Source organism: Mytilus californianus, unplaced genomic scaffold (assembly GCF_021869535.1).
Source record: "Mytilus californianus isolate M0D057914Y unplaced genomic scaffold, xbMytCali1.0.p SCAF_6, whole genome shotgun sequence".
In the NCBI taxonomy this organism is placed as follows: Eukaryota; Metazoa; Mollusca; class Bivalvia; order Mytilida; family Mytilidae; genus Mytilus; species Mytilus californianus.
Window position 1 is genome coordinate 101,614,941 of NW_026262712.1, and position 17,302 is coordinate 101,632,242.

The following is a 17,302-nucleotide window of genomic DNA, read 5'->3' on the forward strand; positions in this document are numbered from 1 at the left end:
GCGACGGTTTACAAGATAAAAGTACATTTTTATACTGAAGGGGGTTGGGATGACCCCCAGGGACTCACCCTATATTTTGGTTGATTTTTTGTATTGTCCTGTTCTTATTACTGAAGACTGCATGTGTCTATCACCTACTGTTTTCGAGAAATAGTCATTTGAAAATTTAAAAAAATAAAATCCCGTAGGGTTCTATAGTAAACCCCTCCCTTCTTCAGGCCCCTCCAAATAACAAATAACCCTAAATAAACCCCAATGCACAAACAAAAGGTTAATGGCTCCGCTAGACATGTTAGTCTAATATTTTATGAAACTCTAAGTAAATCTGACAAACGGTCAAAGTTGTCTTCTTAGACGGTTTGAGTGGCTTCGGTCCGACTTCTCTCTTCTACAGACTTTAACTTCTACAGTCAGTGTAGACTCCCCTCCCATTTGATTGCCCCAAAAATTAATTATATCATGTTTTTCATGATTTACATGATTTATTAGCATGAAATCGTCCAAAAAGTAATCAGGTTAATGGAATAACACCCCCTTTCAAAATTCCTGGATCAGCCCCTGACAGAAGTTTTGATTCATGGTTATCCTGTCCTGGGTGAATACCTTAACAAACATACCTCTTTTTCTTCTGGAGTTGGTTTTTTATCAACAGTTCTATCACCAAGATCATCAGATGAAGGTTGCCTCTGTATTGATGTGGATGAGGATGACTTAGAACTACCCTAGAAACAATACCAATATTGCATGTATTTGTGGAAATGTTGTGAACAAGTCGTAATTTTCTATATATTTAATATCTTTTGTGCAGACATTTTGTACAAGTTTTCATTATTTTGACACCCACCTTCTATCACCAGGTGCTACAAGTTTTTATTCAATAAATACCAGCTTGATGTTTTACATGTAAATTTATATATTTAAAACTAACATTCACATAATTAAAACTTGTCCTCTTTGGCATAAAGCTACAAATGAGGAAAACAAATAGGGTTAAGTCTTATTTTTTCTTTCTTTTTTGCTTCTAACAAATTCCAAGTCCTTATAATATCTATGTCCTTATTTAAATAAACTGTTTACACAGAGATATGTCTCGCCTGTCCGCATAAAATTCAGAAAAAGACATTCTGATGGACAGCAACATTGCTTATTAATTCAAAGTCGCTGGACCATGATCTTGTAGGCAGGGACTAGAAATGGTCGACAAACTGAGATGTTCTGATAGTAATGCAACTTTATACAAAATATCATTGATCTGTCACAAGTAGTTCTTATCAAACTGACTTAAGCAGAAAACTTAACATTGAAAAATTGCTAATTAATTCAAAGTCACTGGACCATGACTTAGGGACCAGGGCCTCAAAATAGTCGTCAAACAGATGTATTCTGATAGTAATGCAACTTCATATAAATTATCATTGATCCATCACAAGCATGACAAGTAGATCCTATCAAACTAACTCAAGAAGAAAACTTAACATTGAAAATTGCTAATTAATTCAAAGTCACTGGACCATGACTTAGGGACAAGGGCCTCAAATTAGTCTTCAAAATGATATGTACTGATAGTAATGCAACTTCATATTAAATATCAATGATCTATCACAAGCAGTTCCTATCAAACTAACTTAAGCAGAAAACTAATTCAAAGTTGCTGGACCATGACCTAGGGGGCAGGGCCTCGAAATAGTCATCAAATTGATATGTACTGATAGTAATGCAACTTTACATTAAATATCAATGATTTATCACAAGTAGTTCCTATTAAACTAAATTAAGCAGAAAACTAAACAATTGTTGACGCCACCACTGCAGCTGCAGTTGAGCAATTCCTATGTCTCACTTTCCGCAACTTTCGTCGCAGGCGAGACAAAAATCGTATTGCTGATATGTATCAGGCTATAGAATGACATCATTCAAATATGATAGTGTGTTTATTTTATCCATCTCTGTTAGGCCAATTAAAATTAATTGATAAATTTTCATCCCTGCTCGCTCCTCTGAAATCGTCCCGCCCCGATTTTTTTTATGCTTGAAAATTTAAGATTTCAGGATTTTGTTCAGTTCTGTTACCGTTAACTGTTGATAGTTTAGTTTCATTCAATCCTTTTGCAAAATATCTGCTGCTCTATGATGACAACAGTATCTTCTGAGAATAGAGATTGATTACAGGAAGAACATGAAATATCTGAATTACGAATAATAGAACACAAATCATGATATCACACGGATATGTCACAAATTTCAGTGATTTGAAAATCGTGAATTTTTTTATTTAAACAATGACTTTGTGCCAGGATATTTGTACTGTGAATGATATCTAAACGCAAGAACCGTGGAACACACTGGTACAAAAAACATGACTGGAATAAAGAAATTTACATAAGCACGAACTTGTGCGATTTATAGCCATATATATTTTTGAGTGCAAAAAGTCGGACAACGTACAAAATGTATTAAAGCAAGGCTTAGCCCTTAGATTTACCCCAAGGCTCTCTTTTTTGTTATTGACAAACATCAAACACTTTCTGTCCCCAGCCCCTCAATAGAGTCATTAAACAATTTCTTCCTTTTGGTGAAGTTCATAATCATGTCTTTACATTGTAATTAAATAAAATAATAAAATGCTCCGCTGGGCGCAGCTTGATACGACCGCAGAGGTGGAACCCTGAACAGTTGGGGCAAGTATGGACACAACATTCAAGCTTGATACAGCACTGAATTTGGATTGTGATTAAATATTTGACACAGCATAGGTTTCTGACACAGAATGAATGTGGTCTAAGAACTTAAAAAATTTTAATTTACCTATTCAAACCATATCATTATTATTTGCTTTTATATATAAATCAGAAATAACCAATTTAAATTGGAAAATTTTAAAGGAAAAAAAGGAAATAAAATGCTTCGCTGAGCGCAGCCTGATACGACCGCAGAGGTCGAACCCTGAACAGTTTGGGCAAATTTGGACACAATATTCAAGCTTGATACTGTCTGAATTTGGATTGTGATCAAATTTTTGACATAATATAGGTTTCTGACACAAAATAAATGTGGTCAAAGATCTTACAAATCTATTGCGCAATACTGTGCAATTGAAGATTTCTTCTTGAAACTTTTCAAAAATTCGAAATTTGAAACATTTTGAAAAAAAAAATATAAATCCCTTAAAAAAATTAGAAAAAAAAATCCCCCCCCCCCCCAACTTTTTGAAACCCCCCTTGGAGCAATAACCCCAAAACTCAATCCCAGCCTTTCCTTTGTAGTATGGAACATTGTAGTACAATTTCAGAGAGATCCATACACTTACACACAAGTTATTGTCTGGAAACTAGAATAAACTGCTTCGCTGAGCGCAGCTAGATACGCCCGCAGAGGTCCAACCCTGAACAGTTAGGGCAAAAATGGACACAATATTCAAGCTTGATTCAGGTCTGAATTTGGATTGTAATTAAATATTTGACATATTATAGGTTTCTGAATAAATGTAGTCAAAGATCTTGAAATTGGTTATATGAATTGAATTTATATTCAATTAAAGATTTCTTGTTGTTGTGCAATACTTAGTAAATCTGTTGTCAGACTATAAACAAATAAAGTTCAATTAATACTCAATGTCATATTAGAAATTTATGAAAATAAAAAGGGAGCTTACATAAATACATATAAACAGTTCACCAAAGTTTCATGAGAATTGGTGACAGCATTTTTGAGTTATTGTCGGAAAACTGGAAAATCACCCCTTTTTTTAATGAATAAAACCCCATAACTCAGAAATGTAAAATGTAAAATTTATAAAATTCTAAAGGGAGCTTACAGCAATACATACTAACAATTCACCAAAGTTTCATAAGAATTGCTGAAAGCATTTTTGAGTTTTTGTCAGAAAACTGGAAAATCCCCCCTTTTTTAAGAATAAAACCCTGTAACTCGGAAACGTAAAATCTAAAATTTATAAAAATCAAAAGGGAGCTCATGTCAATAGATATAAACAATTCACCACAATTTCTTGCAAGTTGGTGAAAGCATTCTTGACTTATTGTCCGAAAACTTGAAAATCCCCCTTTTTTTAATGAACAAGAGTGCACACGCTGAAATGTCTCGCCTACTATACTGACCATTGATTTTATGTTGATAGTCCTACATATAAATTTTTACTACAAGTATCACATTAACATTTATGATCCAAGAAAATGAGGTCAAGGTCAGATAAACCAAGCCGGAAATACATGTACACCTTTAATACAATCCCTCCTATTGCTTAGAGTATAAAAGAAACAGACCAAACCATGGAAATTCTATATTGACCAATGAACCATGAAAATGAAGTCAAGGTCATTTGAACCCTGTCAGACAGACATGTACACATTAAAATCATTCCAAATATAGTTGACCTATTGCTTAAAGTATCTAAGAAAAAAATTAAACCAGGAAAACTGAACATTGACCAATCAACCATGAAAATGAGGTAAAGGTCAGATGATACCTGCCAGACAGACATATACACCTTACAATCATTCCATACACCAAATATAGTTGACCTATTGCCTAAAGTGTAAGAAAAACAGACCAAAACACAAAAACTTAACATAAGCAATGAACCATGAAAATGAGGTCAAGGTCAAATAAAACCTGCCAGACTGACATGTACATCGTTAAATATTTCCATACACCAAATATAGTTGACCTACTGCATACAGTATTAGGAAAACAGACCAAAACACAAAAACTTAACATTTAGCAATGAACCTTGAAAATGAGGTCAAGGTCAAATAAAACATGCCAGACTGACATGTACATCATAAAATATTTCCATACACCAAATATAGTTGACCTACTGCATACAGTATTAGAAAAACAGACCAAAACACAAAAACTTAACATTGAGCAATGAACCTTGAAAATGAGGTCAAGGTCAAATAAAACATGCCAGATTGACATGTACATCATAAAATATTTCCATACACCAAATATAGTTGACCTATTGCATACAGTATTAGAAAAACAGACCAAAACACAAAAACTAAACTATAACCACTGAACCATGAAAATGAAGTCAAGGTCAGATGACACCTGCCAGTTGGACATGAACACCTTACTATCATTACATACACCAAATATAGTAGACCTATTGCTTATAGTATCTCAGATATGGACTTGACCACGAAAACTTAACCTTGTTCACTGATCCATGAAATGAGGTCAAGGTCAAATGAAAACTGTCTGACGGGCATGAGGACCTTGCAAGGTACGCACATACCAAATATAGTTATCCTATCACTTATAATAAGAGAGAATTTAACATTCCAAAAAATCTGAACTTTTTTTTCAAGTAGTCACTGAACCATGAAAATGAGGTCAAGGACATTGGACATGTGACTGACGGATACTTTGTAACATGAGGCATCTATATACAAAGTATGAAGCATTCAGGTCTTCCACCTTCTAAAATATAAAGCTTTTAAACAGTTAGCTAACGCCGCAGCCGCTGCCGTAGCCGCCAGATCACTATCCCTATGTCGAGCTTTCTGCGACAAAAGTCGCAGGCTCGACAATAAAACCCCATTACTCCGAAACGTAAAATCTAAAATTTATAAAAAAACAAAAGGGAGCTCATGTCAATAGATATAAACAATTCACCAAAGTTTTATGCAAATTGGTGAAAGCATTTTTGAGTTAATGTCCGACATGTTGACGACGGACAGACGGACGGACGGACAGACGGACAACCGTATACCATAATACGTCCCGTAAACGGGCGTATAAAAATGCTTGTTTTTGGCCCTTTTTTGGCCCTTAATTCCTACATGTTTGGGGCAATTAACCCCATACTCAATCACAGCCTTCCCTTTGTTATATGGAACCTTGTGGTACAATTTCAGAGAGATCCATACACTTACACACAAGTTATTGTCTGGAAACTAGAAAAATGCTTGTTTTTGGCCCCTTATTCCTAAACTTTTTGGGCAATTACCCCCAAACTCAATTCCAGCTTTCCCTTTGTGATATGGAACCTTGTAGTACAATTTCATAAAGATCCATACACTTACACACAAGTTATTGTCATGAAACTAGAAAAATGCTTGTTTTTTGCCCCTTTTGGCCCCCAATTCCTAAAATTTGGAGGCAATTACCCCCAAAATCAATCCCAGCATTCCCTTTGTGATATGGAACCTTGTGATACAATGTCAGAGAGATCCATAGACTTACACACAAGTTATTGTAATGAAACTAGAAAAATGCTTGTTTTTTGCCACTTTTTGGGTCCTAATTCCTAAAATTTGGAGGCAATTACCCCCAAAATCAATCCCAGCATTCCCTTTGTGATATGGAACCTTGTGGTACAATGTCAGAGAGATCCATACACTTACACACATGTTATGTCTGGAAGTTACAAAAATGCTTATTTTTGGCCCCTAATTCCTTAGGGATCATAGATTTATTCTTACGAGGAAGCTAGGAGCATGCTTGGAGGATGCTCGGAGCTTTTTAAGTTGGCTCTTCTGAGCGGTTTATGTGACAATAATTATCATGATCCATTAAGATGTCAATCAAATCTATAGCACTTCTATAATTAGGAAAGTAGAGCATTATAGAGGAAGCTCAATTAACACCTGTGTAAACATCTGGTCTATATAAATAAGTCTTGCATTAACTATACAAAACTATAAATAGATGAGAAATTCTTCAATAATACTGTACAATGCTTGGAAAGAAATATCAAGTCTTCACAGAAAGAAAATGTTTTTAAAACATTTTCTTAATAATTATCATTTTTTTTTTCAATACAAAAATATACTCAAATTTTATATTGAGAATATAAATATACTTTAAATTTATACTATATAAAATAAAATATAAAATTCATCAAAGACACAAACTATGGTTATTAATTTACAACCATACTGCTTAAATTTAGTACATTCAATTTCATGAAGAAGGGTTGATTTTTTTTTATATTCTACTTAATTTGACAGTTGTTGGAAATTAACCCACCATTTCATTGCAGAAATATGTTTTTGAGACGTGGGTGTTTCAAAGCAATAAAAAAAATTCTATTTGGTGTTCTGTAAAATATTTTAGAAATTTTAGGGGACATGACTACTAAAGCTTGTAAACAGGGAAAAAAGGGGGAGAAAATTTGATTGGTTAACTTCTGGTGATGTTTTCTTTCTTATGTGCACTGAAAAGTGATGTTGTATTGTTACTGTAATACAGGACAGGATAAAACTTTACTCTTGTCAAGAATTTCTTTATTTAAAACATAGATATATTCTGCACAATTGTTTTTGAGAAATACCAATTAAACAAAGACTGGTAGGGGAAAAACAATTTTATGTTAGATTTTCACTGAAGTACAGGACAGAATAAAACTTTACTCATGCCAAGTATTTTTTTATTTAAAATAAAGCCAAATCCGCACAATATAAAAAAATGCCAATTAAAAAGAGACTTACTAGAGGGAAAACAATGGTGGTATTACCCCCTCAACTTTTCCTAAAGTAACCTTAATTTTCTATAAAAGAACTAAGTTTGCTATTTTATAAAAAAAAACATATTACCATTGTTTTGTTAGGGGCATTACTTAAACAAGTAATTTTCAAAATTACCTATACAAGTTATGTTAAACAAACAATGCTGTTTCAAATATTACTTCTATATCATGCATAAGTAACTTCTGTTAATATTATTTTTATAGGTGTCCATTCATACAGGTTTTACTAGCTTAAACAAATTTTCACAGACATCTGGTTATTTTCCCCATGAAATATAAAACTATTTAAATCCCCCTGAAACACTAATTGCCTTTCTGATGCCACACTTCTTGGTCAAAAATTGGTCTCTTGGGGCTATTAAAATATCATTTTCCCTTCAAATCTTAGAGATAGACAGATATAAATAGATGGAACCTTGTGATTTAATTGAGACTTGAAGTTATTTATAATTTGTAATCTTAATCAAAACAATTACATATGTTCCTTAAATAATTGTAAGTACTAAGTTTTCAAAGATGTATAAAATAATTTATAAAAAATAATATTTTTGTCATTATTTTTAAAGTAACCTCTCTATACTCATCTCAAATTGGATAAATATTAAAATAATTCAATGAAATGATATAAAATTCTTAAAAACTACATTTAGTCCATGCTTCTATTGATATTTAAAATAACTATTGAGTTATTAAATAATTTTTAAAAACAAAAAATACCTCTATAATATAAGTAACTAAAAAAAATGACTTGTTTAGTATCGCCCCCTGACTGTTGTTTGTGTCTTGATAACTTTTATGTAGCATACTATATAATATAAACTATATTCAAGTCATATCATCTAATTAAAAATTTGAGAATTTTTGTATTATAAAAAAAGGAATTAAATATAATAAGAAAATATTTAAATGACTTTTACTTTTTGTGGAGACTTGAGATTTCTTCCCAAGCATTACACAGTACTGTTGAAGAATTTCTAATCTATTTTATAGTTTTGTAAAATTTCATGCAAAATGTATTTGAATAGACCAGATGTTTACACAGGTGTTAATTGAGCTTCCTCTATAATGCTTTACTTTCCTTATTATAGAAGTGGTGTAGATTTGATTGACATCTTAATGGATCATGATAATTATTGTCACATAAACTACTGAGAAGAGCCTACTTAAAAAGCTCCGAGCATCCTCCGAGCATGCTCGGAGCTTCCTCGTAAGAATAAATCTATGATCCCTTAACTGTTGGTACCATAACCCCCAAAATCAATCCCCACCTTCCTTTTATGGTATTGAACCTTATGGTAAAATTTTATTGAGATCCATTTACTTAAACTAAAGTTAGAGTGCGAAAACCAATGTGTCTTCAGATGACGACGACGACGCCAACGTCATACCAATATACGACCGCAAAATTTGTTTGCGGTCATATAAAAACAATTTGCACCTTGCATAAGAATCTTCTAAGCATCAACACTAGTATTTTCAACACAGTTTGAGTTTTCATTTCACTATGTACTCATAATACTTGTGTGGCATACACATCAGTTCATGGGCGCTACAAACCATAGCTTAGAAAGCAAAACATATTTGATGTAGGTTGTCTTATTATTACCCTTGCTTATGAAGAACTCATTACAAGAGTTTCAGAAGAAATAAAACTTAAAAATAAAATCCACCCACCCACCCCATTTTTTTCAAAAATCTGGATGAAAATCAACTAACTTATTTTAGTTGGCCTTAAGAGGCTTGCAAAATACTGATAACTTGCACAAAAATACTGTACAATTATAATGTGCACAAAATAACAACCTGTACACAACATTTAACATAAATTTAACTTGCATGTCTATTATGAGGACCATGAAAATAATGCCTAGTCATAGGAAAAGTGGTAAATAAACCAATAAGATGCCTGTAGGACCAACTGACAGGGCATATAAAGCTTGCTATACAGCACAGGTTTGCTCATTGTTGAAGGCTGTATGGTGATATGTGGCTGTTGACATCTTTCTCTTTTGGTTTTGGTGTATAGTTGTCTCATTGGCGATCCTACCACATCTCCTTAATTTCGTATGACTTGTATGGATAACTATCTAATATTTTCTATTTGTTAGTTCTATAAATGTATATCTTAATTTATACTGCACTCGTTCTATTTGAGCAGTCAAAATGCGTTGACCGTATATTTCTATGTCATATACAGTCACTGACCTGATATCACTTTTCCTCATGAATATTTAAATAGAAATAGCCGAAATTATAATTAATTATTCATACGACCTATTCAACCTGTTCTTGTTTCCAATGTATACAACGACGCAAACTTATTTCTTTTACAATTTTAAGAAAAAAAACATATTTCACTTGTTAATTTTTTTGGTTTGCAAACTATAAATCATTATGTTTTATGCTTATATATATAATTATTGTTGATATTTGAGTTCATTCTCAAACAAATTCGTTCACCATCGATTGCAGGTTTCAACAGGTAATGTACATTTCATTGTGTTGTATATTTCTCCACCTGCATGATATGAGGCCTTTTTATAAAAGGGGGTAGTTTCCAAATATTCAAATCAAATAATAACATTAACACATTAAACAACAATTGAAAATGTTTTTTTTTAGATTGCAGTATAAAGACAATAATAGTGCATTGACTTGACATATCAACGATATAAGGATTCGGCCCGAAACGGGGAAAAAGCTTGGCCGAGCCTCGCATTTCCCCGTTTCTAAGCCTCATTCTTATATCGTTGATATGTCAAGTCAATGCACTATTATTGTCTATATAGACCACTGTATTTATAAACATATGCAAATTTGTAATAATTACAAAAATTTTTACCTGTGAAGTTGACCTTGACTTAGGATATTGAGGTACTCGTAAGGGTGATGATGGCCGAGATTTATTTGTTATCTGCTAAGCTTACCTGTGAAGTTGACCTAGACTTAGGATACTGAGGTACTCGTAAGGGTGATGATGGCTGAGATTTATTTGTTATCTGCTAAGCTTACCTGTGAAGTTGACCTTGACTTAGGATACTGAGGTACTCATAAGGGTGATGATGGTTGAGATTTATTTGTTATCTGCTAAGCTTACATGTGAAGTTGACCTTGACTTAGGATATTGAGGTACTGGTAAGGGTGATGATGGCTGAGATTTATTTGTTATCTGCTAAGCTTACCTGTGAAGTCGACCTTGACTTAGGATACTGAGGTACTCGTAAGGGTGATGATGGCTGAGATTTATTTGTTATTTGCAGTTCTGTCTTTACTACTGAGCTAACCACATTGGTAACAGCTGTTGTAATAAGAGAGACAGGTATTGGAGCTGGTAATATCCTGGCTGGCTGGATCGGAATGACAGGAGTTGTTTGTATGTTTGTTGGCTGTGGCAAGATTTGTTGATTTATATGAGCTGGTTGTGGTATTGATGTTACCAATTGACCAATAGATTGGACAAATTGGGGCATGGCACATATTTGAGGTGAGATTGGTTGACCAATAGACTGAGCAGCAAATACAGTTGGAATGAGTTGATTGACAGGCTGGAGTAATAAATGAGCAGGTTGAGACATGGTATGTGCTGCAGGCGGCACTGATGTGATGGCAAGACTTGTGGCTCCAAGTGGGAGGCAAGTAGGCTGCAAGAAAATATATACATTATAAATAAAAAAATCAATTAAGTCATTGAATGCAAAATTAAAATTGTTTTAATCTTCATCACGTGTTCATAGTCTGACTGATCTCTACATTGTCAAATTTGTCAACTATTTAGCAGAATTGAAAAAGTAGCACAAAAGAGGTTTACATTCTATTCCGAGGCCTGAAGCTCCACATGGAAAAAAACTGTTCGTATCTTTTTAATATACTGATGATCTGATCTTAACCTTGCTGGGATTCGAGATATTACATGGGATTGTATTACTGCGGAAATGTTGAGTGAACTATTTCAATATTTTAAATTCCGTGTGGTGAACCAACGCCTGTGAAATCGTTTTGGTAGAGTCCCTGAAGTGGATACCTTGGTATGCCGGGTTGTCAAATCATGCAAATGAATGCAATCCTTAAATAATAATTAAAATTGACAACAACACTTCAAAAGAAAATTTAATTGCAGATCTTTTGAAGTGTTGCTGTCAATTTTAATTATTATTTCAATATTTGTCCTTGATTTGACCATGATATACATTGCCGTTGTTGTATAAAAGATTGTTACAACTTATATCAAATCTTTTTAATCATTACTTGGAATGGTCAACTTAATTCAAATTTTAAGCATTGTTGTTTTTATAAATATCCGGTGTTAAACCAATATCATTCTAGTGGACCCCATGTTAATCAAAGGTCAAGTTACCCAAATAATTAGGATTTCAATGAGTAACAATACAAAACAAAAGCATATAAAGCTGGAGGTAAAAGTCATATGAAATTGACTACTTGAAATGAAATAGGTTAACACTTGTTTGAGTTTTGGTATAAATATTAGTCAAAGGTAGTTCAGGGCTCTCAGCTAAATTTGAAAGAATTAATTGATACTCTGTCAAAAAAGTTTTTACCATGATTTTGGGAAAATTTTTATGAAAACTATATCACACATGACTTGGTATAAACTGTTGGTGGATCCTATGGGAAAATCAGATTGCATGTATCGAATTAATTTATATAGTATTATTTCTTGAGGTTAATACTGTTCTCTGCTGTTTCTGTCACGTTTGTAGTGTATATATATATATATATATACTTTAATACAGCAAGCAGACTAACCCTTCATTAATCATTAATACATATGGAAATAGTAATTTCAATGTTAACTATCACATAACAAGAATAATATTTCACTGAGATATACCTGAATATTCACTTGTGATGACACTGGTGATTTCTTTGTTATAATATCTTTACGCAAACTTTGTACTATAATTCTCTGCAAAAATTTTAATAAATTTATTAAAATAAATATCATAAAAAAATTGCATTTTTTTATAATTGACACTATACTTTTCTAGCTAAATGAACAATTTTACAGTATTTTCTGATGCATTTACAATCTTTTAAAGTGGATTTAATGTAAGTGTTTAACTGTCATCATGGTCATAAGGCCACACCAATTCTATTTCCAGTTCTTTGGATATTCAGGCTCCTGTTATGCAAAAATTAACTTTGTCAGATAATTGATGAGGACAGGTAGTTCTTGAACAGAAAGTGATCCGATATGCTTCCAGTTTTATGTTTAAAGACCAGTTCTATGAAGTCAAAAAGATTTATTTAGAATATTTGGTTTGATGACCACACACACATTGATAAGTTATCTAAACCCTAGTGAGTCAAGAAAGTCTGATAGTGTAGGACAACAATCAAACTGTACAGATTATAACACACGAGTTGCGTCTGATAGAAATTGACCTTATGCAAATGAATATCAATACATCTGTTTACCTATTTCAGGTTGAAAAAGTCTCTACCGAAATTTTGTAGCCGAATGAAAATTGAGTTCTTATAAGACCAAAATCCATCTTTCATTTTGTATTTGAATTTTCCAAAACCAATCAAAGTCTTATTCATGTAAATGTATACATGCACTTGCATTAGGTCGATTTCTATCCAATGCAGCTCATATATGTTATCTTCCTTGTTGATTAGTTAAGAATGATTGATTGTTGGTGTTTGACACCACTTTCAGCACGATTGGCAATATTGTGGCAGCCATTTTTTATTGTTGGAGGAAGCAGGAGTAAAGTAAAATAATAATAGGGTCACCAACTTCCTTTTTTCAGTATTCGTCTGTCAAAGTGGTGTTCTAAGTAAAAAAAATACCACAAAATGCCCAAATAAGCATCATCACATTGCAAGCTGTAAATACATAGATTTTATAAGTTTTTCCATTAACAACTAGGTAACAGATAAAAAAAAAAGCCTATGAGACACTGATTATCTTATATCAATCAAACAGAAATTTGTGTATCAACAACATATTAATTTACAAGAAAAATAAATGCATTGGTTTTAGAGTTTTTATGACTATAAGATAAATTTACGAACGTTTAACACCAATTCTATGTGCTTTCTACACAAATGTTTACCTATTTTGAAAGAATTCTGTCACTAATATTTTAGAAAATAAGACATAAATGCATTTATTTTTCTAATTTTCAGTTCAAGTTTAAAATACCACAGCTGAATGCAAAAATCTGTGACATGACCCATTTCCTTTAACTTGACCTTAACAGCAAGGTAGGAAGAAGTAAAGAATCTTTCTTTAAATATTTGTGTCATTAAAAAAATGCATCTCTTTCTTGTAACTATTTATAAGTGATTTCAGACTATACATACACCTGTTCTATGATTGTAAACAAATGAAATGTAACAACATAAAGGGTGTCATATGTGGAGCAAGATCTGCAAACCCTTCCTGAGCACTGGAGATCACTCCTGGTTTTTTATGGGGTTCGTGTTGCTCCTTCTTTAGTTTTCTGGGTAGTGTTTTATAGACAGTTGTTTGTTTTTAATTTTGTTTTCTGCCAGGGAGTTGTTAGTATCTCTTTGATTTCTGAGTTTTAATATCCCTTTGGTATCTTCCGCCTCTTAATAAAAACATAAGACTGACTAATCACGTTAATGGGATGTAATTAATAATTTACAAATTAAGTTAAGGTGGTGCAAATTTAAGCTCTTCACAAATGTAAATTTTAATAGAATTCAATTTTTTTAATCTGTTTTTCTGAATAACAATGTTTTAAAATTTCTTGTAATTCAGATTAATCAAAATTTCATTTTTCTTCAATATCCAAATTAAATTACCTGTTTTTCACTTAAAACTGTAATCTGTTTCTGTAAATCACGAAGTTGCGTTTTCAGCTCCACATTCTATAAAGAAATACATAAATTATCACTTGTGTAAGTGTAACTGGAAAATAAAAACTTTGTCCAACAAAAATCAATAAATACCCAAGCATACAGGATTCCATAAAAAATACATTAATTTCCTTACCTGTAGGTCAGCCTTTATTTTGGAAACCAGGATCTGAAATTATAAAAAAAAATAAAATACAGAATAATTCATATTTTACTTATTAATTAATTGTAAAGCTGTGTTGACTATCCATGATAGTGTAATGTGACGTGCGCATTCATATAGTCACTCATACGAAACGACACAGAAATAAATGGTTATTTTTGGGAAAATACACAAATAAAACCAACGAAACAATTAATAAATAAATTTCATGTTTAACCGATTACAAAAGAATTTACAATGAAATTAATAGCAATAAATCTTCACTCGATGCAATATTTAATACACAACTTTGTTTTGCGATATGAAAATAAGAAAGTTACATTTGAAAACCATTGGTTGTTTTTACCTGATGATTTTGAATAGCTGACTTCAGCTGCACTTGAATTAATTCTAGCTCTGGAGTTGTCATCATAGATAAAATCAGAATTAACTGAAATATTTTCCTTTGGCCTAAATTATTTTTTTTCCTTAAAAACAAGAAATTACACAGAGCAACACATCACGGGCACATAACGATCACTGACCTCTTCCGTTTTGCGGAGAATGCGCTAAAGTTTCTTTAAAATTTAAACATAGGCATATATAGTTATATTAATATTGAAGTTATTGACCACTGATATATAAGAAATATGAGAAGTTGTTGAAATTTACCTTATAATTAAACCTAAAAAAAATTTGCATAGAATTATTTGAATATGCGTAAGCATCGGCAGCCGAAGCACACTTCTCCACTCCGTGAAAACGTGTTAGCGAATACAATCTGGAGAACGGTCGTTGTTTAATCCGTTGAAATTAATAATGATTTATAATTAGCCACATCCTTGTATTAGCATATAAATGTTCCTTAATACACTTAATCTGATATATTCTTAATTTGTTAATCCAAAGTTAATTGGACATTTCCTATTTCCGTGTTTTTGAAGATAAGATATTGTATTATGTCACACTGACAATGGTTTACTGTGTGTGTAATGAAGCTAATCAACATTTTGTGTCATTGTATTTTTGCAAAACTTACAGGTAGATCACTCTATATCAAATCTTGCCAAAAAGCCAGTGAAGACAATCATTTGTTATTTGTCCCAAATATGACCATTACAGAGAACAAATTTGTATTAGTGTATTTTTGGCTATATATCATTCATGTAAAATACATTGCTGCAATAAAGCATTACACGCAACTCTGAAAAACCACCACTTGTTGCTAAAAATCTTATCAAGCGGTCGAATTGAACTCAACCCAGGCCCAAAAATGCCACACTGGCCCTGTGGTTCATGTGGAAAATAATGTCACTTGGAAATGTAATTAAAGCTTTACCGTGAGTGCGACTCTTGTAAAACTTGGTACCATGTAGACTGTCAAGGAGGTATGCAAACAACAATGTATAACATAATGAACAACAGTAACCTGTCCTGGAATTGTATTAAATGTGGTCTCCCAAACTTTAGCAGTTCATTTTTTAACCATACTGAATTATCATCATCTGTCACAAACAATTCTTTTTCGTTATTAAGTTACATTGGTAGTCCTGGACAGCCCCATGCTTGTTCATCAACAATCTCACAAAAGGACAACAGAAAAAAAAAGTACAGTTACTTAGACCTTTAAAATGGTAAATATTAACTTCCAGTCTATTAAGAACAAAAAACCAGAAGTAGATATTTTGATCGATACCACACAGCCTGATATAATAAAAGGTACTAAAACCTAGTTATAGATCCTAAAACATCGTCATATGATAAAATTGAGAATGGAAATGGAAATGTGTCAAAGAGACAACAACTCGACCAAAGAACAAAAAACAGCCGAAGGCCACCAATGGGTCTTCAACACAGCGAGAAAATCTCGCACCCGGAGGCGGGCTTCTGCTGGCCCCTAAACAACAATGTGTACTAGCTCAGTAAAAATGGACGTCATACTAAACTCCAAAACATATAAATGAACTAAAATAAAAAAAAAAACATACAAGACTAACAAAGACCAGAGGCTCTTGACTTGGGACAGGCACAAAAGATCAGTACACAGTATTTAGAAAAGATAGACCACCAAATAAAAAGGGCAATGTCATGGAGGCGTACTCACTAGACACGGGATAATATGGGTAGAACTATATTGATATCAAATGTATTATCGACCTCAACCAGATGATGTCACATCCTTAGATTTTCTAAATGAATCATTAAGTAGAATAAACGTCAGCTCAAAGTCAGCCATAATTATAGGAAACATCTAGTTTCATCCCTGGAAAAACAAACTAAAAACAACATCAGCATTTTTAGACATAATAAATGACCATTCATTAACACAAGTTGTAAACATATTAACTCGAAATATAAAATATTAGATCTTGTGTTAACAAATTATCCAGCCGTTATACTGAAAAAACTGAAACCATGCATCCATTAGGAGAGGCAGACCATGATATTGTATATAGAATGCATGTTTACTATCACTAAAAAGATGCCAAATCAAGACACGTACAATCTATAAATATAAAAACGCAAACTGGTAAAAATAAAAGAGGATATAGATGAAATATATCAAGATGTCATGCATAAAAAGGATAGTGAAGATACAAATACACTTTGGATAATATTTAAAAATTCTTTGCAAAAACCTATCTCTGAGAACATACCACAGAAAATGATGTGACACAGCAAAAAATTACCTTGGATAACAGATAGTCTTAGAAGACACCTAAAGTTAAAGCTCATGCATTCAAAGCTCTTGTCCGACCAAAATTAGAGTACTTCTCAACCATTTTGGATCCACATCTAAAACAACAAATTTCACA

At 32.6% G+C, this 17,302-nt stretch overlaps 1 protein-coding gene across 3 annotated transcripts in view; it reads right to left on the bottom strand.

The window, feature by feature from the left end:
• LOC127706760 (PHD finger protein 21A-like) overlaps positions 1–15,033 on the bottom strand; it is a 37,500-nt gene extending 22,467 nt beyond the window's left edge. The window contains exons 1-7 of one of the 3 annotated variants that reach the window (XM_052211429.1): positions 14,854–15,033; positions 14,481–14,513; positions 14,291–14,356; positions 12,342–12,416; positions 10,688–11,133; positions 10,335–10,347; positions 618–722 (exon numbers count right to left, since the gene is read on the bottom strand). In XM_052211429.1, the coding sequence (XP_052067389.1) occupies positions 618–722; positions 10,335–10,347; positions 10,688–11,133; positions 12,342–12,416; positions 14,291–14,356; positions 14,481–14,513; positions 14,854–14,919 (804 nt within the window). In that variant the 5' untranslated portion in view covers positions 14,920–15,033. Of the gene's footprint in view, positions 1–617; positions 723–10,334; positions 10,348–10,504; positions 10,518–10,674; positions 11,134–12,341; positions 12,417–14,290; positions 14,357–14,480; positions 14,514–14,853 lie in introns of all 3 variants that reach the window. The other 2 variants (XM_052211427.1, XM_052211426.1) reach the window with 2 other exon arrangements.
• Between the last annotated feature and the right edge of the window lie 2,269 nt (positions 15,034–17,302).